Genomic DNA, 27,858 nt, shown 5'->3' on the forward strand with positions numbered 1-27,858 from the left:
CCACATCGGTCCCCTGTTCCGGCGCGGGAAGAACCGAGAAGAAGAAGAAAAAGAAAAGAAAAGAAAAAGAAAAAGAAAAAGAAGAAAAAGAAAAGAGAAAGAAGGAAAAAAAAAGAAAAAAAAAAGAAAAGGAAAGAAAAAAAGAAGAAAAAGAAAAGAAAATAATAATAATAATAATAATAATATATATATATATATATATTTATATATATATATAAGTAAGTAAATAAATAAATAAATAAAAAAATTGAAATTGATGAGAGAGAGAGAGTTTCTCTCTCTTCTCTCTCTTCTTTCAGACTGAACCCTGATTTTCTCTCTCTAAAATTGAACTTTCTCTCTCTACTTTCTCTCTCTAGAATTTTCTCTCTCTAGGATATTTCTCTCTCTGGATGGATTCCTCTCTCTCTAAAGTTATTCCTCTAGGATTAGCGTAGTAGGAGGTCTCATCTGATGATTTTGATCGAGTCGATTTTAAGTGAGGTTTTGAGTTGGAATTTGTTTAGATTTAATTTTGAATTAAAATTAATGTAAAAATATAATTTTGGATAATAGGCACGGAAGAATCTCCTAGAAGTTAGTCGATCCGTTCATTCAGTGCTCCGTGAAAGGTAAGTAATGAATCATCTTCTCGAGATATTTCATATTTATTTTGAAAATAAATAATTATTCTCTGAAATTATGCATGATTTATGAAATTATGTTTTGAAAGAAAAGTACTTTTGAAATGTTATGATATATCGATTTATGCACATGTTTAGTGAAAGATTATGATATATGTTGTGGTACTAAGTGTTTTGATATAGATCGGATTTATGCTCTCAGCCTAACTATGTTTCAATGGGCCCCGTCAATAGGGATTATACGTTGGTACTTTGTGGACCCTACCAGTGGGGGTTGTGCGCTGGTATTTGTGGACCCTGCCAGTGGGGGTTGTGCGCTGGTATTTCTGGACCCTGCCAGTGGGGTTTGTGCGCTGGTATTCTGTGGACCCCGCCAATGGGGGTTAAACGTTGGTCATAGTCGAGGCTGTTGAGTTACGAGTGTTTTGAATCGAATCGGATTTATGATTATATTATATGTGAATATTTGAAATTATTGGATTTGTATTAAATCAGCATGAAATATATTTTTATGTTTAATTACAGCATTATTCTTGAAAATTATATAATATCTGAAATATCTGGTTGAAATATTTGTTACTTACTGGAATGTCTAGCTCATTATCTTTCTTTCTATTTTTCAGATTTGAGATAATTAATTTCGAGCGTGGGAAGAAATATTGGGGCAGAGCTTTTAGAGGCGAGATTAGCATTGTCAACACTTCATTGAACTTAGATCTATTGTTTTAGTAAAAATTTTATTGGATGTAAGACATTTGATATGATTACTTGAATTACAGTTGAATAATAATTATTTGAATTTATTCCGCTGCGATGCATTTGATATCGTGATGAGATGCCTTGCATGCTTATGGAGAGAGTTCTTCATGAGTATGCGGCGGTTGCCGCGACCCTCGATTCGCAATCTCGGGTCGGGGGCGTGACAATTATTACCACTATATGATCTTCTATTGGTTAGGTTTCATCAGTTTTCGCATTATTGCTGTACATTGCTCTCACCATGGTTCATTTTTTACTACAATCAAGGATCTGATGTCAATGGATAGGTTTTTGTTTACTCAGTGTATAGTAATCTATTTATAGTTCCCAACTTTTACATTTAATTCCAGTGGTATCTTCGACACATTGGTATTACTTGCAAAGAATCTTATTATACTGGGTATAGTCTTCCGGTTTCAGTTTAAAGGTTATGCAATTACTTGGAGTCTTCGACAATTCTATTTTTAGAGAATAACACCTCATATATTGAGCTTCATTTCTTCTTTCTTTGTCACTTCCTTGGATGTTCATCATTGTCAGGAAGTCCAATTTAAGAGAACACCGCAAAATTACTTAGCATGGCTGCATCTCTCATACTATTGGCGTTCCTTTCTCAAGCTCACTCTCTTGGATTTTGTGACTGTTATGCCTATGGTGTTCAGTTTCACTACTTGTGAATTTGCTTCTTATTTTTGGGGTCTAGTCTCTACTGCTGCTTCAAAGTACATACAATCTATTTTCGACAGCTGCAATGGTACCAGTTAAGTTGGATCTACAATAATTATCTCCACTACTGGGTCATCATTGTTGTCTCCTATATTGCTAGTTTGGTCATGGATATTTATCTCATCAAGCTAAATCTGCAATCTGCATTCTTCAATTAACTAGTGCTATATCTGTGTCCCTCAAAAGCCATTATGCTTCTCATGGCATGGAATCTTGGTGCATTTTCTCTTATATTGTTAAATATCAAAATTCCAGTTACTCCGATGCATGGCTTTCTCTTGCAGCTCCTACCATATATCTCATGATACAGGCTCTCAGAGGCTCGGATGACAGTGGTTTTATGCTCCTTGTAATCTGCTACTACTTTGCTCACACTGTGTCTTCATCTCCTTCTGCTGTTTTTTATGAAAATGCTGACTTAATTTGGCATACACATATCTGGATCTTTTGGATCCGCCACAACTACTCATTCGTTCTGGGGCTTCATTGAGCTGCTTTTAGATCTTTGTTTTCCTCGTGCTACTCTGTTCATCGTGTATAATTTTATAGTTTTGATGTTTTCTGTCTTGTAAATAGTTCATCTTTTTCTGCAATACAGCTTCGGCCTCTTACCAAAAAAAAAAAAAAAAGAAGCTCAAAATTTGAGTCTATGTCCAATTAATTTCCATTCAAGTTGGACCTTGCTCAGGTATATATAATATTGATCAAATTGATTTCATTAAAAAAAAATGGAGTTGAGAATTGGAGCTTGTGTGGAGAATGCATTAGCCTTATTTTAAATTAGTTTGTTTTTTCTGATCCAAGATTTATACTAATGACTTTGGCTCGGATTGACTTGGATATCTTTGGGTCTCCCGAGGGTTGATATGCATCATAACTAGTTCTAATGTTGCATAGGATGGATATTTTTGATGATGGTGATTTGGCCACAAGCTTGTTGGACTGCACTATGCAAAGCATGAATGAATCAATGGATATCTTAGCTCTAAGGTAGCAGTGGATTACCTACATTATAGACTAGTTAATTGACTTATGCTTGGCTACCATGTTGACAACTATATACCAAAATTCATGAAATTACTATACCATCCTTTCCCCTTCTACATCACTATTATGTACCAAATTCATGAAAATACTATAATTCAAAATAAATATGGATATGAATTTTAACACTTGATTAATATTAGTATCCATATTTATATTCATCAAATAAAAATAATTACATATATGGAAATGTTGAAATTCAATCCATATGTATCTTAAATCTTGTGCAGGCACAATATCAAGTGTCAAAGGGTTTTAATGGGAGGGTGATGCATCACTTTAGATAGTGTAGTTGTTAGATAAAGCATTCATCGATTATGAAAAGAGTGCAAAATAATCCTCCTTAATGATTTTAATGAAAAAATAGTACCTATTTTAGAAGAATTAAGTGTATGTTTGGTTGAGGAGAGAGAATCTGGAACGAGAATGGAAATAAGTGACTCCCATTCCAGTAATTTGGTTGGAGAGAGTTTCATTCCTATTCTAATTTTGAAGAAAAATGTCCTAATCCTTCCAACTCCGATCTTTACTTTCTCTTAATATTCAAACTTCATTCTTTTTCTGATTTCAATTGCGGTTATGAACTAAACATGTCAGAGGCTATGACTTTTTTTATTTCTATTCCTATTTATTTCAATTTAATTTCATGATTTCAACCACAAGCCAAAAGCCCCTTAACATAATCTCACACAACTTGAACTTAGATCTAACCATCACATTAAGATTTGTCTTATTGTGTCATTATCCTCAAGTCCCATCATAACCAAACACATTGGAGGATATGACTTTTTTTATTCCCATTCCAATTTATTTCGATTTCAATTTCATGATTTCGACCACAAGTCAAAAGTCTCTTAACATAATCTCACACAACTTGCACTTGGATCTAACCATCACATTAAGATTTGTCTTATTGTGTCATTATCCACAAGTCCCATCAACCACCGACAACTTATGGTATACGTTGGTAGGAACATGATTTCAAAGCCATGAAAGAAATCGATGCTATTGAATTCTTATTGCAACACAAAACTCAAACTTGATACCTTGCTTCCATGACCAATGAATCTTGGATATCATATTTGCCAACTCCATTGATCACCTTCATCAAAAAGAAAATAATAATAATAATTCTATTGACTATAAAATTATAGTAAATTATCCTAATCCCTCTCGAGATTTAGGGTAATTACGCGATCTCATCCAACATTTCAGAAATATAAACATAACCCATTGATCAAATATAAAAATTTAAAAATTTTGAAAATAAAAAATATAAGATATTTTAAGACTCATATGGATTAGATAGTGATAATATTAGTAAGGCCATTAATTTATTTAACAAAAAGATATTTGTAAGAGATTACGTGTCACGTATATAGCAAAAGTTAAGTGGTGAAATGTATATTTCCAAAACATTGGATAGAAATATGTAATTATCTAAAATTTTGAGGGAGGACATTATAATTTGCTCATAAAATTAATATCATCTAAGATTGTATTGTTGGAGAATATATAAGAGCAACTCTATTATTATATGAGATGACACATACCGATAGAAAAGCTAACAATTCTGCCGCTAAATAGTAACATACGTAGTCAATCACACTAGAACTATTTTATAGATCCTTTAAATTATCGGATATTTTATTTTTTGATTCCCATGCATGCATTCATAATAGATTGGTATATAAATCCAATTTACCAAAAGAAAGAAAAGTCCTAGCTCCTCATGTTTGTCTTCCACATACATGATATTGTTTCCACCAATAGTCTACCCCTGAGGAGCGAGAGATTCTGAAGTTCCAACTCATCTTCATTGGCCTGAATCCTCTGAGAGAAGAATGAAGCAATTTATCAAACTTAGCACTGGGCTAGGCCACTACACAACCTGAGCAGCTGAAATCGGCTTTTAGATAATTAGATGGCCTGGGTCAGATTGCCTCGGCCTTTCTGGTGGTTGCCAGGAGCCCCCACAACCAGTGCATTACACCAACCATTTGCTGGTGCTGGTTTTGTCATCAGAGACCATCTTCGACTTATAATTGCAATTGATCAGTCCTTCTTAGCCTATAATCTGCTCCTGTTGTGAAATTATCTAGTCTCTAGGCTGGATAAATGTGTTGTTAGACAACCCTGGGGCATCCAATATTTATGTGGGTGGAAGGGTACTCAGTGACTGCAAGTTGTTGGCCAAATAGTACCTCACCTGGAGACTCATGTAGCAGAGACCTTAGCTATCAAGGAAATTGAGCTTCACTTCAAAGTCATATATATTTTCTAGATTCTTCAGTAGGGAGGGCATATCTTACATCTAATATTTTAGAAGCCTGACTTTCCTAATAGACACCTGGAGATCTTGTTCTCATCTTGTAAATAAAAATGGTAGAGATTTCGTCTTTGGTGAGAACTCGATCTTCCAATTTGGCAACAGATGCAAGAGACAAAGAATGGTGTGATGTGGATTCAGTACTAATACAGCACCACTTTTTGGTTGGGTTACTATAACCTTGAAACCCATCAAAAGGGAAGTACTTTTGCATCATGAATTAGATGGGGAGCTTTATTCAGGAGAACCTCACCAAACGCAAGAAAACTGTTAATAAAACTACTTTTTTTTCACAAGGTAAATGGACAAGACACCAACAGCTCAGTGATCATCTCTCAGAAAGAACAAACATCACAGTCTTCTTTCAACAAGCTTTAGAAGAAACCTATTTTCTGGCCTCAAGAATCTTTACCATTGCTTACAATTTACTTTAATTTGGTTGGTTGGGAGATCTGAGCTACATCTGTTGTGTCTAATATGTTTGGATAAAAATCAGATGGTTCATCCAAAGTTTCAAATTCCATCAAGTATATAGTTTGTGTTCCACCTGAAATATATGCTGCCACTACTCATGTAACTGAGAACAAATGGCAGCTAGTATTACTTCTAAACAAGGTGACATGAAAGCATCTATAATGACATTCCTAGAGAGAGATCTATGATGACATCTGTAAAGGTTGGAGAAAAGAGGAATACGCTCCTCTTCAATATAAAACTCCACCAAAGCACTGTTTAGCCATTGATCCAAATGAATGTCTACATCCACCACAACAATCAAGTCCTCATGGCGTCCCAAACACGACCAAATGTCAGTGCTCAAAGTCGTCCGTTTCTTCTCAAGTCTAATTTCTTGACAGCAATGCACATCCAATCCTGGACAAGAAATTCTTCCAGCAAATTGGAATGTAAAAGCCAAAAGAGACTTCAGACTTTATATTCCAATCTGATTAGATGGAACAGCTGTTAATCATTTTAACTTGGAACAATATATTCCTTGCGTTACGGCGGAGATATTCCTTGCGTTGTTGTCAAATATACTATCAAGGTCTTGTGACTATTGTCTTTTTATGATTACAAAGAAATGATTTGTCTTCAGAAAAGAAATTGGGAGAATTACAGGCAAGAAGATGACAAATAATGGAAGGCCAGGGATGTACACCAAGAATTATGTTGGCCAACGGAATTTAATGTACGGATAATGACTGACATAGGTGCAGAAAATTTTTTGCTTCTGTTTTAACTTTTCTCCTTGGTTTCATGTGCTCAGAAACGAAGCCAGAAAATGTTCATGGAAGCTTTGCCTTGAAGGAAAAGTCAATTTATTTAGTTATATATCCAAGTAGTATTGAACATCTGGCGTGCATGCAAATAAAGCATGAATGGTAGTATCAGGCACAAACAAATGCATAATTACTGAATAAATGTCTGATTCAGGATCAACTTCCCATTCTTTTTTATAGAGATACATTAGTTTATAAATATTTTTTAATTAATTAATTACCCCTTGTGTCTTTTTCTAGAAAAAAAAAAAAGCCAAAGAGGAAGACGTGCATTATTAAATAGGCTTCTATTGTATTTGCGAGACCTGATGGTGTAAGCTCATGGAGTGGAGGGAGATGGTTGTCCACATATCTCCCACCACAACCTAGTCTTAGAATTTGATAGCAATTATAGAGGAGAAATTATTAGGTGGACTAGATTCACCATGGATCTAGAATGAAGTGAATCTCTTTTTCCTCCTCTTTCTTTTTTAAAAGTAGTTAATGTGTAATAGCAACACGTACTAGGATGATTGTACCCAAGATCCATGGTGGACCTGATCCACCTAATAATTTCTCGCTATAGAGATATACTACTTGGTTCATGCGTGACACGAAGCACAATAAAACTTGGAATAGGTCCCACATTTACCAAACATTTTCGTCCAAACTTGCTCGTGGCAGACAACTGTTTTAAAAAGAAAGCCGTCACAAGGTATTTTCAACATAAAGTTCATATCTACGTCTACCTCGTCATTCCTTCCTGCTCAGATTAAAATACTGCTAACTTAGATTTATTTTAGAAGCAACAAACACACAGAATAGGAATAATTTTCAGAGTTAATATGTCAACAGGTACATCCGTTCCTATTCCACTTTTCTTATTCTTGAATCAAATGTATACATCCAAATGAACCTTCCACACCTCAATTAACCAATATTTTAGCCACTTTGTTCATTTCCCATCCTTCTTTACATGACCTTTAAGTGCAACATAAATAATTCACACATATGTGTCTTTTTTTTGGGGTTAAAGTTCGCACGTGTTTAATACACTACTTACCTTTTTTCCGTGAGACCAGACACCATGTTCACGCATCAATTGTGGTTGTTTGATCAAAAGTACATGTAGATAAGCATGAAATATGGGCCATCAGAGGGTGCAAGATTAGTTGTAATTCCACTCAACATTTAACAAATCAAAGCTACAGACAAACTAAAGTTCTATCATTAGTCCGAGTTTACAGTGCTCCCTGACCTTTGCTTTAAATTGTAAGACATAAGCAGTAAGACCAAACCATTTAAGCACCCTTCTACTCCCACCACCAGCCGCTTCCTTTTGGGTTGGGTGGAATCACTGGCCAACGGCTAGTTCCAGCACCCACTCCTCTCAATCCCTTGCCCCGCTCAATCCGGCGGTGGATGAGATGTCTCAACCCCCATGGAAGGGACCACCTTGACAACAAATAGACTTCCTATGGCCCACTTCTTTCCACCCTTATATTGGAGCTAATGACAGTTCTCCTCGTTAGAGTTTCAAAGCAACTCCTTTGGAGAAACAAAGGCTTGGAAGGGGAGGAGAAACATGGATGACTTCAGCTTCCCTACCGTTCCAGTATCTCAAGAGCCCCTCTGCCAGGTCCCCTTTCCCCTGTGGTTTGTGTCCCCCATCGCCGACCAAAAGACCGTCCATCATCGCCGGAGAAGCTTCTCTTCAGCCGAAGAAGCTGCCAAGATCGCCGACGCATTGGAAATGGCCTCGCCGGCGCTCAGTGAGGGTGGCAGATACCAGTTTCTCAATGATGAAGAGAGGATGGACATGCTATGGGAGGATTTCAATGAAGAGCTCTGCCGCCTCTCTTGCGATCATAGGAGGGCGCCGGTGAACGGGGAGGTGAGCTCTGACTTGAGATCCGGCAGGCATGGAATGGTGGACCGACACTGCGTTCGGTCATCGCCCGCATCGAAGACCGGCAGCATAATTCACCATAGAAGGCCAAGCTTGCTTCTGATGCTCAAGGTGTTGAAGAAGCTGTTCGTGATTCAGAAGACTAGTTCTTCCAAGAGGAAACCACTTCATTGAATCATCCTCCAATAATTCTACCATGGTTTGTAGCTTCCTGATCTTAATTGGATATCGAGCAAGCCATAGGAGCTGAATGCAGAAGTTAGAAGAGGTACGAGCCATCAGAGTTTAAAAAAAAAGGTTGGTAATCTTCTTGTTCCGAAGGTAACTAGCAAACAGAGGCAGTCATCTATTCCTATCTATAAATAGCTATATATCAATAGAAATAACACATTTGTGAGATAATATACTTTTGGATTTCACTCCTCCCTGCTTTTGGTTTGCTAAAATTAGGAATTCAGTTGATGTGATTCCAGCTGCTTATTCCTGCCTTCATTAATGTAATGTCTTCTATCTGAATAAGATAGCCCATACATGCTTGCATGTTAATTCTACTCGTTGCAAGCCTTGGCCTCTCCCCCTGCCACAAGGATGACAAAGAGCACATGCTATCGAGTGGAGAGAACAGCCGTGGGAGCTCATGGTACACTCCTTTTTCTCTTTCTTTGCTACTAGGACAAGGGATTTGTTTGTGTAAAAGGCTATCAGGACAACCATGAGGACTTCCAGCCACCTAATACGGATATCAACAGTAAAAATTAGTTGTGAGGTGGTTCTAGATGCCAGGCTGGTCCTACAGCAATCTTGTCTGTATCGATAGGTCATCAGTTTGATTTCATTCTGTACGATTGGGTATTGATGTCCCTAATGATTTTTTAATGTATCTAGTAGATAAGTAATTGGCTTTTTCTTTGATCATTCTCATATACTCTCGGAAATTGAAATAATGTTAAGATGGATGGCATAAATAGATCTTAGCCCAACTTTTTGGTATACTTTCCCCTCCCAGGAACGGAAAAGATAGCTGAGCGTTTTCTCACTTTTATGTTGGCCAACAAGAAGCAGCAGCGTGGCTTGCTGCCTTTGCACTCTAGAAGTCTAGCCCAATCGGGATAAAATGCCCAAAAAGAAGGAAATAGAAATGGGTCTACCTCTAGGCAACAGGAAATGCCATTTTAAAGTCACAAGTTCACAGAAAGTCCATCTTCACCAAATCAACAAAATCACATAGGTAAGTAAAATTTCAAACTCATCCTTCATTGGCCTCCGGAGCTGCTTCACAAGCGTGTGAGTCAGGGTCCTGCCTTCCCCCAAAATGAACGAAATAAATTATCTTAACTCAGCAACCGCATTCATCAAGTTTGTTTTCCTTGCTCAGCTAACTGCGACTTGAATCTTCCCATAATGATAATATTTTTTTCCACCATATCCATCCTTCCATTATGTATACATTCAGGCCAGAATCCCCAAGAGCATATTGTTCCTCTCACATTGCATTTTCATTCTAGATGGAACATCACAACAGCTATTATCTCATTTAGTCATTCTTCATGGTAGGGGACCTGAAGATAACTAATCAACATATATCTGTGATAAAAGGATGTACAAATATACAAACATCCCAAAGTAATCATGTACCTATCAGTAATGAATGTCAAGAAGGATCCTGTGATATTGACTAATCTTTCGTATGTCATGAAACCAATACAGAGTATGGATGACACCAAGAGAGGAGAAACAAGAGAACATAGAAGTTTCTAGAGGACGTCATGACCGCTCCCCAATACGCAGATATTAATTCTGTGCCAGGTAAAAAGTTTGTGAATTGTAGTTGAGTCAGTACTCTAGCTCATTGGCTTGAACTGCCCAGGAGCTTGAGGGTTGCCACCATGGACCACTGCAACATTTCACCCTCACTTGTTCCCTACAGAAAGAAGGGCAACATCATAAAGGAGTTGTTCAAGAGACAGACCATAAAGTTCGGCACCATAATACGCAAAGATGCCATGCTGATGTCATAGTAATTGGGTTGTTAACATCAATAGGTCACACAGAAATTAGAAAATGATACTCGATGGGCTTTAATAACAAAGTGGTCACCGCATTCATTAGGACAAAAGTAATTCAAACATCATACTGCTTCCAGCAAAACCTACAATCAACATGAAACTTCACAAAAGAATAATAAATAAAAACGTAAAAACTGACAAACAGCAGCAAACTTCCAATGTTGGCAACCTAGTAAAGCCGATCAGAGAAAAGCTAAAAGATGGTCTCCGCTTGAGAATAATGCTGAAAAAAATGCAAAATAAGAAGATCTACAAGTTTTCAGAAATATGTGAGTGCAGAAAGTTCAGATACAATATAAAAGTTTGTGGGTGGAACAGAAGAAATGAGGTTTCTTTCTTTTTCTTTATTTCTTGAGCAATATCTAAGATTTCGACCCTCGACTATCTGAAGGGTCAGCCTTTAGAGGTGGGGTGCCAACCAACTGTGCACAGCATAATAGATTGGTAATGTATGGTTTGCTAAAATGACAATTCCATAATAAACTTCTACACTACCAGATAAATAAGAAGATAAGCATATGAATTGCAAAGTAAAACAATTTTTCACTCTATTGCATACAAGATCCATAACCATGATAAGATGCAACCCTAGTACCTGGAAAATTCACCATATTACATGGAAAAGGCCAGATAGGTCCCAAGTCTGCTCTGTCATAAGAGCCTGACAAGAGTTACCCTTATCATGAACAAATTAATATCTATCTTAAAATGCATCACAGAAAGCACAGCAGAGCTACAGTCCCTGTTGAGGTTTACATTCCTAATGCAAATTTAAATATTACAACGGAAACAAGTAGGAAGAATGAATTCTGTGCTTAGCTTATGTACCACCTCTGAAAATGATCCAAACATTTACTACATCAAACATATGAAAATATGACCCACTTTAACCACACTTGCAGGGTGTTGCTAATGGCAGATTTACCCTTACACTTCAATGACACTCCTGGACACTCCAAGTCAACAATAAATATGGTCATCACAAATCAACTTTTCGCATTTATACCTCGAGACTAACATAGCATTTAGAATAAGTTTTAATGATTCTATTAAATGACAAAGCAAGTGGTTCCACAAATTATTCTGTAGATGAACTTTGTACATATTCTTCTCAAAAAATTGTACACACTTATAGACACATCTACATAATATGGATGTGTCCCCATGTCTTACTGTTTGAAAGTTCCAATGTCTAGACCTTTTGAACACTCACACACTTGACACCCGTGTCACATGTGTCTAGATCTTTTGAACAATAAGACACTTGACACCCATGTCCAATTTCAAGATAACATAGGCCAATGCTATTTTCTTCTTGGCCTATGACCGAACTATATTGTTGCCTGACGGTCAATCATAAGAATACTGGAGCTATGAGACGAAACACCATATAACAAGGATCTTTAGCATACTAACATTCATGTCCAATTAATGCATATTTGTAGTGCTAAGAATCTTCAATATGCTGCCTAAACGTCAACTCATAAATATGAACCTTTATGCAAACATTCATCAGTCATTTATTTATTTAGAATACTCCAACCAACAATTCTATGTTTGGTAGTATTTTTAATATATGCTTTCAGATCAAAAGCTAAACAAAGTGAATAGTCTAACCAACATTTCTCTTGCATCCTATAGATACGTGTACATAGCTGCCACATTTTAAAACAAAAACATCTCCACCAGGAAATATGTAGCAAATCAATGCCATTTTGACATGCTTTGATATAATTGATTTGACATTGCAGAAACTGAAAATCATGAGTAAAGCTTTACTAATATAATATTTGATTTACTTGCATGGAAATTTATTGTCGAGATATTAGATATCTCTACTTGCATATGCTTTCATAGCATCACTTTGATTTTGTTTTAAGAAGCCCTGACAGAGAAGCACAATGCGTTGAATTATAGTTGCATTTTTCACAGCATGCCTCCAACAATTCAATGACTTTGAGGCACCTGAAACAGGAATCAAAAGCAAAAATTAGTAATTTTTGAATTATGTACAGTAATACATTCACTGCAAAAGAACAAATATATGCACAATAAAATTGCACTCAATCCATGGAAAAGGACTCATAACACCATTTTTCAGCATCTCATTTTCATCAAAGCGAGCTTCTGCACCATTAGTGCTGTGCAGATCTCTACTTCTATCCGGAAGATGGATTGAGCCCAAGACATAGCAAATACAAAATCCATAGTTCCCTGACTAAAAAAACGTGTCTGATAACACTCATGCAGCAACCTCCACAACCTGATATTATGTAAATCAGTATATGGTAATATCAGCTTTCTGATAAGACCATCAATTCTTGCACCACGTTAAGGTGGACCTGAAGGGCTCGGATGCATGCAACTGTTTCAATCCCGTAAAGCTGGACCAAATCGTTTACAAGTATAAGACATGTTAAGGACCATTTTTTAGAAATTTGTATTTGACTCTAAACATATAATAATTTATCTCTTCTCTCATCAAGAACAAAGTATACCTACTTAAAATGCTTCGGCAATAGAAAGACCCTCATTTGCCCTTACATTCATGAATATTGCCATCTCCGACAGTCTATTAACCTAACATCAAGACTCCACCCGATTTATCCGGACCTGGGACTGGCATTGATGATTTTCTTGTATCCACTGTTTAGTTTAAAAAACGATGTTTTGTAGTTCGTACGTTACATTCTCTAGCTCCACATTGAAATTAACTAAATGTCTTAAAAAGCACAACCTTGCTAAGGTGTGGAAGACAAAGATATCTCCAATCATATTCCTCCAAAAATCCAAAGCCCCTCTCAATCTCTATGGCTTCCTCTTTGCTAATCCTTCGGAAAATAACCCTTAAGCCTCATCTACCGAGATTCCATGAACTCGCAAATTTTTGAAAACTAAATTCCAGGAGCTAAGCAGCAGAATTCCAATTTCATCAAAGATGTATCAGATTTTCTAGACCCAATAGTGCCAAAACATCCTTGGTTCCCTTCTCTGGGAAAGCAGGAGTCTCATAGATTCGATTAGGGTTTGAATCCACCACTCCCAAGATTTCAGACCACGAAACCCGGGATTTAACAGCAATCCCTCCTCAACAGTACCAAATTTTCCATTCCAATCGATGGACCAGGTACTGCCAAGAAGGATAAAAAAGTGGGGTAAAACGAAAAGAAAACAAAAAAGTACCTTTGGGGGATGAAGTTATTTTTGGTGAGGCAAGATTGGATCTCGCAGGCCTCCTTCTTGCACGGTTCTTTGCTCGGCTGCGGCATCTCTCGCGATCGAATAAAAATCCGCGATCCGATCGATCGAGAGACAACGAAAACTGATATAACTAGTGATGGCCGATCACGATGGATACCTTATTAGATATGTTCTTCGCGCGAAGAAGGCGAGCAACGCCACCGCCTCTTTGCTTTCCGCTTTGGAAATCGAGAACGGCGTTTGTTTCTTTAGCTCAGGTTGAATGTTGACTGAAAAAAATGTTAAATCTAAATAAAATATATTTGCTTATATTTATGTCTGCCAACGTTGCTGATAAAAAAAATCAAATTTAGAAATGATATTAGAAATTTATATTATAAATGATATTTTTTAATAAATAAAAATTGTACATGCTATAAATAAATGTTACATCAGTAACTATTATTTATTATAAAAAAATATGTTTCATCTCCTTTACGTATCCCTCCTTTGTTTGTATTTACTTGATGCTTACGTGAGGAGACAATGAAAGAAGGGATACGGAAGCATTAACTATCCTTTATGTATCCTCCTTTACGTATCCCTCATTAATGATAGCCATCTAAGTTCTCGGGGCAACGAAAAAGATACTTTCTATTTACGTGAATATCTTTTACAAACTTTAACGTTCTGATTGAGATTTGAAGAGAAGGACGGGGGAACAAAAAAAAAGATTGAGAAAAAATATATAATTTTTTTTATTAAAATTTTTTTATAAAAAAATAAAAAGAACATATTTTTTTTAAAATTTATAATTTTTTTTCAAATCAAATAAATTTGAAAAAAATAAAATTTAAAGTTAATAAATTTTTTATAATTTTTTATCTCTTTAATAATAAAAAATAAAATTAATATTATATTCTAATGCTAAAATTTATTTCAAATCTTGGAGCTCTCGGGTAGTAAAAATTAACAAAAATAAAAAAAATAAAAGATAATTTTTTTAATTTTTTATTAAGTTTATTAGATTTTTTTAAAATATAATAATAAAAAAATTGTAATATTAATTTATTTTTCTTATTTTTTTGTTTCTAATCAAAGAAAGAAATTATTTTTTTCTTTAAATTTTTAATTAAAAAAAAAAATTTTTTTTTATTTTATTAATATTTTTTTTCTCCAAACTCCCAATCAAGACGTGAATTTATGTGAATACCTTTCGAAATTCAATATTTACATCTATATCCTTTTAAAATATTTATTTTATACAAATATTTAAAATAATAATTCTTTTGATGTCATTAATGAAAATCATATTTATTTAAATTAAAAATTATTTAAGACCCTAAAACTATGATTTTACCTTTGAATTAATTATCGGATCTTACTGGAAATCTTGTCCGCTCGCTCACGATCACTCTTCGCCTACAATATTTTTTTTTTTTTTGAAAAAGAGAAGCTCTATTTTTCTGACGAGCATCCAAAGTGAAGCTCGTTACACCATCGGAGATGATGCAGGTCGGTGGGGGGCATCGAGAGGAGATGATGGAAGCAGGGAAAGCAAGTGGTCATGGTGGAATAACAAAGAGAAGGAATATCTTGGGTTACGTCACCATCAGAAGGGGGAGGCCATCAGGGATGGTGGCGAAGTGGCAGTTGGGGAGATCATCGAGGGCAAAGAGGCCTCAAGACATGAGGAGGCAGTAGTGGTTGAACTTAGTGTTGACGAAAGTAATATAAAAACCCTTGAGTGGAGGAGCTTGACGGGCTTAAGCATGGGGGTTACATGACCTTGGGCTTGGGTAAGGGTTCTCTTCCTCCCCCTCTCCTCGTATGTTTGTGTTTGAGGGCCCTGCTTGGGCTACATTATACTTACAAATAGAATAGATCCACTCCGATGTTGGCTGATGTAATATTTCAAGCAGTGAAGTTCAAAGTTCTTAAAAGCCTTTCAGTTCTTGATGTTTCAAATGTTCTATTTTCCTCTTTTAAGCTTAACTGCTCCCAGGTTTATTGATCTACAACCCTATCCTTAAATCATGTGCAAGGATTCTTAAAAATGAAATAAACCTAAATCAGCTTCTTAGTCGAGTTGCTATATCATTTTGTGATAGGATATGCAAATTTTATGATTTATGAGCATTTGACTGGGACGATCAATATATAGGCCAAATCTTTAGAAAATTTGCATTTCCATTAATCAAAATTGCTGTTCTAAATTAGCTGGGCATAAGATGTCATTAGTGGGATTATGGTAAAATCAATGGGACGTGGGTTGTAGAAAGCATTTATGGAACAAGTTGATTGTCATCCATCATTGATGGTAACCGAAGAACAAGATCTTATGATTATGATAATCAAAAAATATTAGACACCATTTTGACCCCTTTTGTTTTTGCACATCACATTATTGTAGCCTTTACTAGTATATAATTGTGAATCTTTGGGAGCAAGCCTCATATGGTATTTTTGTGATAATATTGTTATGAGTTCTTCAAAGTTTATAATTAGCTCTAGCGATTACCACAGTATCCTGAGAAAATATGGAAGTCACTAACTATATTAACTTATTTGCTCAATCAATAAAGAGAAGACGGTTACCTTGAGTATTTACAAGTCAATAATACAAAAGGTATTAATAGTAAAGATATAATAAAAATTAATTTTGGCATCTGACACTCATCTGAATATGCAGGTGACGGTCAAAGACATGCGCTCAATATTATTTGTATATATATTTTTATAAAAAAAAATTTTCACATCTATCTATAAAAATATTTTAATTATTTTAATTTGAAATTATTAATTTTTTAGTAATATTAGATGACATAGATATATATATAAAATAAAATAATAAAATATATATATATAATATAAATATTTATGAAAAAAAAAAATATATATATATATATATATGTAAATATTAATTTTAAAAAAATATTTATATAAATTTGAATATTTATAAAAATATATATGTAAAAAAATATTTTATAAAATTGAAGGTGGATTTATCATTGAATCGGTCCTCAATTTTTTTTTCTATTATTTCTATCCTGAGAAAAACGACAAAATAATAGAATAGAAAAATATAAGAGAAAACGGAGAAACAACCAATTTCTCTCCTCTTCAAAAAAAACCGGAAGGGAGGAAAAAAAAAAGGAAAGAAAAAAAAAATGAAACGGGATTAAAATAGCGGTTTTTTTTTGGGTTGGAGGAGGAACGACGAGAGCGAGAACCAAAACCATGCGGAAATGGCTCAGTATCGGCAAGCAGGCGCGGAGCGTTTCTTGGTCCGGATCCACCACGACCCCGCCGCCGCCGACCTCCGCCTACCTCACCACAAGCCCGCCCGGATCCGCCGCTCCGGCAAGCCCCACCGCGGCTTCTCCGCCGCCACTATTCTCGCCCTGACCCTCGCCCTCGCGCTCTTCGTCGCCCTCCTATCTTCTCACATCTTCTCCCGTCACAAAGGTCCCCCCTTTTGCCCCAAATCTTTCTCCTACTTTCTTTGATCTGGTCTCGTCTCACTGTTTGTTTGAAATTGAGCAGAAACTGGAGGAAAATCCGACGCTTTTGATGGTGGTGATGGCGGGAATAATGTGAAGACCGATTTGGAATTCCGACCCCGATCCAATCGTTCTTCAGTGTACTCAAAGGAGCTCAAGTTCGGCCACGGCTCCGGCACGAGCGGCCGGGATTCGAGGTATTGGGACCGGGACGACAGGCGACGGGACCAGGATTACGGTGAGGAGAAGCGCGGTAATGTTAAAAAAGATCAGATCTTGGGGCGGGAAAGCGGTGCAAAAGGGCAGCTTTTTGCTAAAGATCGTCAGGATAGGCATGATGAGAAGCGAGGAGGGAGTAAGAATGGAGGAAGATTGTATAATGAGGCAAGGCTGGCCGAGCTGGATGCTTATAAGAAGGAGTATGAGGCCTCACGGACGAATAATGGGGATAATGGAGCGAAAGATGTTGATCCTGACGATGAGTATGATGATGGTTTTGATGTGTTGGATAATCATGATGATATGAAACATGATAACGGGGTTCATCGCGATCATGGTCATGATGGTGGAATGGTTGGAGTCAAGAAAGATGCATTCTTGGATGCAGGTGAGAAAGGTTCTACTGAGGTTTTGGGAAGAATCGGTCGTGGGAATAAGTTGGAACAGGGCCACACATCTAGTTCTGAGAAGAAGTCAGGCTCAAAGAGGAAGCCGAAGCATCGCAAATCTTCTAGTGAGTTTTATCTTCTTCACTTGTGTTTGAGGTCTGATTTCTCATGGTGCCCTGAACGCTTTAAGTTTTAAGGGAAATGATTCTTTTAGAACAAAGAAAGGGGGAAAGGACAAATCTGCATTCATGCTTTACGAAATACAACTAAGACAATATATACTAACTTATATTGTTCCCTATACTTCTGTTAACTAGAAGTCCTAGACTAAAGAAAAGGATAACAATGACAAATGGATGGACTTTGTCAATTTGCTGACTTGATCTGTTGGAAGCCTGTATTTTGGAGGAGGTTCATTACATAATCCTTTTTGCTCTACGCAACAGTTTGCTGACTTGATCTGTTGGAGGCCTGTATTTTGGAGGAGGTTCATTACATAATCCTTTTTGCTCTACGCAACAGTCTGTGTAGAGTTCACATTGATAAGATTACAACAGGCAATCTTCCTTATGTCTTGGGCTGTTAAATTGGTTTCTCACTTCTGATCTGCTTAAATAAGGAGGGATTCTTAATTAGGTATCTTGGTTGCAACATGACCCCATCATGGCAATTAGACTAACTAAAATAGTAAGCAATCTCATGATTCAACCTGCAACTTATAAGAGAGCCGTATCCAGTTAATCTGTCTCTAAAACAGCTTAATCTCTAACTGGAAGCTACGCTGAAGAAAGGATCTAAGATGCAAAGAGAGTAGTGTACAACCATCATGTGGACATATAATAGAAAAGTATCAGTACATAGGTCAAAGCTCCTATTAATAGTCAGTGAGTATTTGGAAATAACCAAAGTTTTAAATCCCATCGGATAGGGTTGACCCGATTTTTTCATGGAATGTAACGCGCCGCCGTCTTGCCCTGTCCCGACATTTGGGACAAATAATATCGTAAAACGTCTCGATCGGGATGCTGGGACGCTAGCGGGACGCCGCCATCCCAACACATGGGATGGTACTCCATTCCGGTGTCCCATAGAACGTCCTGCTGGGAACTGAATCCTTAGAAATAACCTTGGACCAAATTATCAAAATAAAAAGGAAACAATAATTTCTGATAGAATTGAAAGCTTGGAAATCTGTTGTTGCAGATATTTTTTTTCCGTCTCAGATCATTTGAAAGCTTGTCACTAGATGATGGAACAATTGAAATAAGGTCACATAGACACCTACAAGCATGCACATGTGTGCATGCTTGTGATGCATGCATAAGCACCCATGCAAAGACACACGCGTGGCGGTGGGGAGCGGGGGTGGGCAAGAGAGTGTGAGAGTGAGAGAGTTCTACCAGGAGTCTCTTAGCCAAAATTTTATCATTCTAAAATATATTATGAGCAATCTAAATGAATGACAAACACCATACGTCATGATGGTAGCAAAATGAAGATGTTTTAGATTTTGCATCATCTGAAATTGAAATGGATGGTTCAGCTGAAAGATTAAACTGATTTATTCTAATTTATTGTTTAGAGCTCTCCAATCCCACTGAATTTTGAGCTACATACTTTATGATGTGTGTATCTAGATCAATGGGATGGTGGAGTAGTATTTAGTTAAACAAATGGATAGACCTTAGAAAACCATATCAGAATAATTAGGAGATCATATGCAGGAAGAAAATAAAATCAATGAAAGTTAATGCAACGCAACAAATATCTTCCAACTTGTTGCCAAAGAAGAGTGGACAACAACATAGATTTCCAATATCTTGATAAATTAGAAAGGGAATATCTGGAAAACATACTCTTTCAAAATGTAACAAGGAAACCTAGTTTTAGTTCCAGTATGTTTTAGTGCTGGGCTAGGCATGTGAAGGGTTTAGACCACATGTTTGGGCATTGAAGGGGTTTACCATCTCAATTTCTTTTATTTTTATAAACTGACATTGCCCAACTCAAGCATTGGGTAATATCTGGGGTTTTTCAAGGATCCTTGTTCATCGGGCTACTTGTTACATAGTTGACCTTATTAATACTGAATGTAGTTCTTAAAGAATACTTTGTACCTTCCTCATATTTCCTTATTTTGGGAGGCTTTTGTTTCACAGTTATCTTTTGCTATAGGGCCGTCCTATCTTCCATAGCTAAAGCCACAAACTTCTATAATTTTCTTTAACTACCAAGACATACTGTCCGCATAGAAATTCTTATACTAAATATTTCCTTCTGCATTCTTCATCTAGAAACTTTTGGTTATATTTTTGTGTTTTATATGCATTGGGGGTTCTTCTTCTTTTCATAATTTTTTGATGCAGCCTTTGTCTAAATTTACTTTCATCCAGTGACTGAAAGTCCAATGCAAATAATGTCATAAGTAATAAAATTAATCTCATAATCCACTGGATCAACCCTCTTTCAACAACACTGTTTTCTTTAACTAGAGTTTCCATCTGGGAAATCTTATGATAGTAAACTATTAGCACCATAACGTGTTAAAATTATTAGAAAGAAATCCATATGGTTTTCATGATTTCTTTCTTACTGAACATGAGAGTTTCATCAAGTAATGTACTTCAAATGCCTATAATTGCCATTTATTAATATAATTTTGAAGCTCCCAATATTGCTCTTTATCTCTGCCTCCTCAATAAATGCTATGAATATTATCTGTGCATCTTCTTTTTCTTCTTCATCTTCTTCCACATGAACTTTATGAAGAAATCAAAGCAGCCAATGCATACATAACCCAATCAAAAAACTGATCCTATGGATTAGCCCATTTAAATCTTATCTTCCTCAGTTACTGATCTTGAGTGTTTCTACCACATGCTTAATGCATAGGCAATAACTCCAGTGACTAAATGGAATCTGCATTAAATTGTCTGAGATAGAATCAAGCCAACATCCCTTCTGTAAATTACTTAAAATAGATGCATGATTTTGTAAGGGGCCTGATGCTGCTTAATAGTAATACTTCAAAACTGCAAAGCATCCACTAAGCCTGCTATAGAATCCTTTTGGCTGCGTGCATGCCAATTTATTTATTTTGGGGCTTCGTTAGTGTAGAATTTTCACAGTAGAATCTGCTTGCAGCACTTATAGTCTTGCATTTTGTTTTTGTTCCCTTATCAAGATCTTTGCTTTAGTGTGTTTATAGCCTTTAATCTATGGGGGTAAATTGGCACCTTATATATGTCTGTCTGCGATAAATATTCACCATCATTCTTTGTTACTTGGTCTTGTTTTCCTGAAACTCTTTTTTCTTGAAATGTCCATCAGGTTCATCTTGTGAGATAAAATTCTTGAATTCTACAGCTCTACTTGTAGAGCCCGTTGAAAACAAGAAATTTGCAAGGTTTTCCTTGCAGTATACTGATGTTGAAGACAGGCCTAGTGGATCTGAGAACTGGGAGCCAAGATTTGCTGGCCACCAGACTCTCCAAGAAAGAGAGGAGTCATATTATGCCCATGACCAGAAAATTAACTGTGGCTTTGTTAAAGGCCCTCATGGATCACCAAGCACTGGCTTTGACCTTTCAGAAGATGATGTGAGATACATGAGCAGTTGTCACATAGCTGTATCTTCTTGCATCTTTGGTAACTCAGACCGTTTAAGAACTCCATTTGGAAAGACGGTAATTTTTATAAAAAAAGACTATAAATTGAAGAGGCATGAAATATCCCATTTATTTATTAGTACCCCATGTTTTCTTGTGGCTAGTTCTCTTTTCTTATGTCTTTGTCAGTATATTTTTTATGAACTTAGCTTGTTTATTGGAGTTGTATTGTTTAGATATTGATTGAATTTTTTTTTTTTCCTTTTGAATCATCAACCTTTATGAACTCTATGCAGTCATTCAATTTGAAATTACAGTAGAAATTATTTTCTTGCCAAATGTTATATTTTGTTGTATAGTTCTTTTGACATTCTGAATGGTGCATTGTTTTAAAAAAATTTGATACATGAGGCTCGGTATTTTAGCTTTAACTGTGAAATTGATTCTTTGTTTAATCTGTATGACCTTATTACTAAATGCTAGTGGTTGTTGTAGATTTCTTATTTCTGATAGTGGGCTTTACTACATGAGATTGAAATATTCTCTGGCTGAGGATCACAATGGTCTGGCCTATATATTATTGGTGGGAACTATCCTTAGCACGTGTTTTTCACTTTATAAAACTATACAAGAGTTAGACATTGGATGTCTTTTCTAAAATAGCTTTCAGTGCTTAGACCAATCTTTTTGGGATAAGCATGCAGGAAGTGGTTTTCTTATCATATGTGGGAATTGTCTTGGATCTTTCTTCAACAGTCTCCACATTTAAAGTTAACTCACCAAAATATCTTGGATGATTTTCTCCTCAAGTGGTTGACTAAAATGTAGACAAATATTTGACATCTTCCCATCATAACACGTGGTTTAATCATGCCATAACCCTAATTCAGATTCTGGGTAAGGTGTCAATTTTTTGTTGCTTCAACTCTTAAGAGTTAAATTATAATTACATAGAACTTTCTTGTTCAAATTGCTGAGTTGGTCAACAAATCCTTGACAATGCACCAATATGATCATTACTGTATCAAACATAACTCACATATCACCTTCACGATCTGCAATATGTCCTGCTCAGTCATTTGAATTATTATTCTAATGTTGGCGTACACTTTCAACTGCATTTGCATAAGCTCAGATGTGATCTGCTTAAAGTCTGAACCAGCAGGGCTTAAAACAAATTTGGTAAAGCTCAACTGTGCTGAAAACTTTTTGAATATCAACATCTGCATGTCTATATCAGATATGGATATGTATTCATTTTTTGTAAATCTCTTTCCTGTTATAGATATGGATTTAGATGTTGATATGTTATCCAAACACGAACATCCAAATGTGGGAACTGATAAAACAGATATTCAGATCCAGATAGGATATCAGCGTATATAAAGATGGTTCTCGGAAAAAAAAAATTAGTAGTTTATCCTGAAGTCCAGATGAAGCCATCTCTTCTCTCCCTTTTTTATTAAAAAAAATTACTTCTCCATGTTAGTTTTCTCTTATCTAGGAACAATGGATCTTATTCTCAAGTGTTTTACTTTCTTCATATGTAGTTGATGATACGTAAAGCTATGAGTACCATGAATTGCCATAGCACTCCGGTACATGACATATTGTACTGTACCGAGCAAGAATCAGTATGAAATTCCAGTTTTGGGTCAGTACAGGCCCATACTGCCATGTACCATCTGTACCATCCATACCAAGGTGTGTACCATCTGTACCGAGGCGTATTGACCCATACTGCGATGTACCAAGATAAAATGTGAGAAAAATGGTTGGAGAGCTGTTTCAATATGGATGCATACCGTACATACCCACTATACTGTTCCGAATCGGAAGATACCAGTATGGTACCCAATATTGAGATTGCAGAAAGTTGATGGTAGTAATTAAAGTTTCAAGGTGCAGTATTCCTATTTTAGGTGCAGATTCCTGTGCCTTCTTGCATTTACTCCTATTGATGGCATCGTCATCTTTGATTGCATCAATGTGGTACCTGCCAACTTGAATAAAGTGGGAAGTTGATATCTCCATTTTAAACAATGATCAAGTTGCAATCATGAAGATTATGTGCTACATGTTGAGAACTCTTGTTCTGTCCTTGACTAAAGTAGTTAGATGTACAGCTGATATGAGGCCTGAAAAGAAACATAATATGCTCATATTCCTAGGTTCCAGTTGAGTGGTAATGATGCAAATGTATGTGAAATTTTAGGAGTCTCATCATAATGTTTTTTTCCCCTTTCTCCATTTTTTTTCTTGATAGCATATCACAATGACCACTTCATATCAAAATTGGGGCCAACATCCTTCATGTGACCTAGGTGGGTCTTGGAGCAATGGTAAGGTTGCTCCACTGCGACCTTTGTGTCACAGGTTTAGAAATCGGAAACAATCTCTGTGCATGATGGTGGTAAGTCTACGTACATCAGAAAACAAAAACAACCTCTCTGCATGATGGTGGTAAGGCTAAGTACATCCACCCTCCCCAACCTTGGTGGTAGGAACCTCGTGCACTAGGCTATCTTTTTATTCCTTCATGTTCACTTGGTCATTCACTCCGTTCTCATGATTTAAAGAAATTACTTGCTTTACCCTAATTACTTCATCCATTTATATAAAAATATTCTCTACAGTTTTGTTGAGTGATTTATATGATTTCTTTTTTGGATTATACTAAATCCTTCCTTTGGACAAGCATAAGCAGGGTGCATGTTGTGCTCATTGTTTAAGCAATAGCTGCTATATTTATGCATCGGATTCTTCTTGGAACATGCTTCTTTGACCTTCTCATGAGTGGCACTGAGTAGATGACAACTCTTTGCATGATCATCATCATATGAAACACAGGCTTACTTCTTTTTGTTGCTGAATTGAAATTATTAAAATCCCTGCAGATTACGCGTCTATCAAGGAAAAATGTCTGCTTCGTTATGTTTGTGGATGAAAGTACATTGCAGACTTTATTGTTAGAAGGCGAAAATATGGATAATATGGGTTTATTGGTCTGTGGAAGATTATAGTGGTTAAAAACTTACCGTATGCTGACATGCGGAGAGTTGGGAAGATACCAAAGTTTTTGTCACATCGTCTCTTCCCTACTGCCAGGTGAGAATAAAGCTATATGACTAGCAAGGCAAATAATGAAGACTAATGCTTAGGCACAGTGTGCTTGCATGACTCTCTCTCTTTCTCCTTTTTGGTTGGGGGTGGGGGATACCATGTGCTTTACATAGTCAATAATTTGGTTATTAAAAATAAATCCTTTTTGTAATGTTGAATAAGTCATAATATCTGATATTACTTTTTGGACCTTTAATCTATATGTTTCTGTTGATCTTTTTATTTCATCCTGTGTCTCCATGTTCCTGTTAAGATGTATGTATTCATATTTGTTTGATCATGATTTATGTAAAAGTTTTGCTTTTCATTTTATTATTTATATACAACTTCCACTTTCTAATTTTAGGACTTGTGATATCTAAATTCAGGTATTCAATCTGGCTGGACAGCAAATTGCGACTTCAGAGCGATCCTTACCTCATCCTAGAGTATTTCCTTTGGCGGCACGGTTATGAATATGCCATTTCTAATCACTATGATCGGCATTGTGTTTGGGAGGAGGTGATGCAAAATAAGAAGCTGAACAAATACAACCATACTATCATTGATCAACAGTTCGAATTCTACCAGTCTGATGGACTGAAAAGATTTGATCCTCGGATCCTAGCAAACTGCTTCCTAGCCGTACACAATCTTATCTAAACTTCTTTCCATGAATATAAAATATGCATGTTGGCATCAATCTCACCATTTCTGCTGTTTAATTATGGACAGATGTCCAGAAGGTTCTTTCATCGTGCGAGCTCACACACCAATGTCAAACTTGTTCTCCTGCCTGTGGTTCAACGAGTTGACCGCTTTACTCCACGTGACCAGCTGAGTTTTGCTTACACATATCTGAAGCTCGTAGGATGAATCCTGGGAAACCTTTTCACCTTAGTATGTTCAAGGTGCGTGGGAAACACTACACCAGCTCAGAAATTTCCAGCTTGTTTATTTTCACTTGTCTTCTTCTGATTCTTTCTAATTCTAATACTGATCCTTTTAGCTTATAAAAAGTTGAGCATATCTGTTCTCACTAAGCTTGTTGTGTCCTAATTAGTCTAATTCTAAAACTTACCTGCAGGATTGTGAAAGACGATCTATAGCGAAACTTTTCCATCACAGAGCAGAAGAGAAGCGAAATAACCCTGCACAGTCAACAAGATGAGATATGATTTCCTGAACATTGGTGAAAGAAGAGAAAGAGTTGTTCCTATTCAAGTCATCGTCACATTCATGCATGTTGCTTTGGTTCAGCCGATGCCTGGAGATAACATGGTCGTTATCATGGATATGCTGCATGTTGATGAGTGAAGCTGAGGCTGAAAATCTGCACTTGCCATCTTTAGTTAAAGCTCTCTTGCTTTGGGAGGTCGGAAGATCCTGGTTCTTGTGTCATGTATTTCATTTGATCAAGTAAATTTTGGCTTGGCCCCATATTCATACAGGTGCTATTCTTGCGGATTTTTGCTTGTATTTTGTGGCAGTTTGTATATTTCCGCGTCATATCATTTGCCAGATCATAATGATTTCCATGATCCTGTGGACTTTAGACTGCCAATCTTGTATCATGTACACTTTATCAGTGTATTGATATTTTTAAACAGCCTTATTGTTGCTTCTGAAGGCTTCAATCTGGCCTGGTTTATGGTAGTCTCCAATTTTCGCTGGGAATCCTATGAGCGGATCGTTGGCTGTAAAATGAACTTTGTGTCCTTTTCAGTATCAAATTCCTTCTAAGCTAAGAAAGTGCTTTTTAGCTGTGATGCTTTGTTTATTGTTGATTAGTCATCCTTCAATACCTCATACTTATTCTCTGATGGAGTCGCAGAAAAAATATATTCAAATGCTTTGTTAGAACTGCTTTCCATTCATGCCTAAGGAGTTATCTTAATGGCTTGACTAATATCTACTATTAAATATACATTTATCCCAAATAAATTTATGGTAACTATTTAACATTAGATACGTTTGGAGCATAATAGGATGGAGACTTTAGATTGTGTCCGTTTAAAGATAAGATTATAGGCAGAAATATTGCTTTTTTTTATGCTGAACAACATTTTCATTTTTAGAATAAAGCATAAAACCTATGGATATAAATTTGACAAATATTGGTCCAGCTTAATTGTTAAGATATTCATAACTTAGCCAGACCTTTTTCAGCCCTTTTTTTAAGCATAAGCATCATACACCCCGCTAGAATTAGCTTTCAATACTTTTAGCATCATCACATTACACATCAAAACAAATTACAGGATAAAAACTACCAGAAAATCCTCACAATGTTTGACATCCCCCAATATCCGCTGGTGCAGCAAGAATTCATCCCCCAGACAAGGCTCCATCCCTGAACATTCCCAGCATCTCATTTCTCCCTCTCATCACCTCTTCAAACACCTCATCCACCGCAGCATCAAACCTCTCCACTCCCTCATTCAACCCAGCTGACCTTGTCCTCAGCAACTCAACACCACTCAAGAATCTCTCTCTGTCATCAACCCTTCCTTCCACCACCTGGGCTCTCAAATCTCCCACCACCTCATCCACCATCTCATGCTCAACCAAAGCCAGTCCAGAGCCACTCTCAGGCCTTGGAGATCTCTCATGAAACCTCCCAACCAATTGTGTGAGCAACTCCATGCATGGCTTGAGCTGAGGTACCTTATGAGTGATGTCTCCATTTCCCATGTCGATGGAAACAGGAGAAACCATGGCTGATACGAGGAGCAATGATAAAACTATCATTGTAGTCTTGGCAGCAAGCATCACAACAGCCATACTCTTCACCTGCATTTGGTTGCCTCCTGATGAGATTCCACTGCCTAGTCTTGATGTTTCTTTCATTACTTCAGCATCCAAAAGTTTCTCATGGTTTCTTCTATGCACTCTCTCGAATTCGATGTTGTTGACATCAGCCATGGTGGATGAATTGTCGACCTCACCAAGCTTTTGGATTGCAAGTTCTACCACCATGCGATACCGATTTATTCCAGAGACTGCAGACTTTAGCGAGTTGCAAAAATCCAAAAGAGTTGCAGTTTCTTTCATGTATTGATCAAACCAATCCTCCTCAGCTCCATAAGAGATTGGCAGCTTGGATTTCTTGAACAAGACGAGGAGTTCAACCTGCATCTTC

At 36.6% G+C, this 27,858-nt stretch overlaps 2 protein-coding genes, 1 long non-coding RNA gene and 1 pseudogene across 4 annotated transcripts; 2 read left to right on the top strand and 2 right to left on the bottom strand.

Annotated features, from left to right (window-relative positions):
- The first annotated feature begins 8,248 nt into the window (after positions 1 to 8,248).
- On the top strand, positions 8,249 to 9,570 carry LOC105051775 (uncharacterized). The gene has a single exon (XM_010932373.4). It carries the CDS (start codon positions 8,326 to 8,328, stop codon positions 8,821 to 8,823), a length of 498 nt encoding a protein of 165 aa, XP_010930675.1. The 5' UTR covers positions 8,249 to 8,325; the 3' UTR covers positions 8,824 to 9,570.
- Positions 9,571 to 10,294: 724 nt separating this feature from the next.
- On the bottom strand, positions 10,295 to 14,191 carry LOC105051774 (uncharacterized). Of its 2 annotated transcripts, none has more exons than XR_833267.4 (3): positions 13,899 to 14,191; positions 12,519 to 12,680; positions 10,295 to 10,570 (listed from the first exon to the last, which is right to left on the bottom strand). It is a non-coding gene; the product is annotated as an uncharacterized lncRNA (long non-coding RNA). The 2 variants fall into 2 exon arrangements; XR_002165457.3 differs by having other exon boundaries at positions 12,515 to 12,680.
- A 2,881-nt stretch (positions 14,192 to 17,072) lies between these two features.
- LOC140851737 (uncharacterized) lies at positions 17,073 to 25,902 on the top strand (annotated as a pseudogene).
- Positions 25,903 to 26,924: 1,022 nt separating this feature from the next.
- On the bottom strand, positions 26,925 to 27,854 carry LOC140851580 (uncharacterized). Its single transcript, XM_073243442.1, has one exon. It carries the CDS (start codon positions 27,852 to 27,854, stop codon positions 27,045 to 27,047), a length of 810 nt encoding a protein of 269 aa, XP_073099543.1. The 3' UTR covers positions 26,925 to 27,044.
- Positions 27,855 to 27,858: the final 4 nt, after the last annotated feature.

The sequence above is a fragment of the Elaeis guineensis genome, chromosome 9, assembly GCF_000442705.2.
Source record: "Elaeis guineensis isolate ETL-2024a chromosome 9, EG11, whole genome shotgun sequence".
Taxonomy (NCBI): domain Eukaryota; kingdom Viridiplantae; phylum Streptophyta; class Magnoliopsida; order Arecales; family Arecaceae; genus Elaeis; species Elaeis guineensis.

Coding starts and splice junctions, on each gene's coding strand:
- LOC140851580 (XM_073243442.1), bottom strand. CDS start 27,854: ATGCAGGTTGAACTCCTCGTCTTGTTCAAGAAATCCAAGCTGCCAATC.
- LOC105051775 (XM_010932373.4), top strand. CDS start 8,326: ATGGATGACTTCAGCTTCCCTACCGTTCCAGTATCTCAAGAGCCCCTC.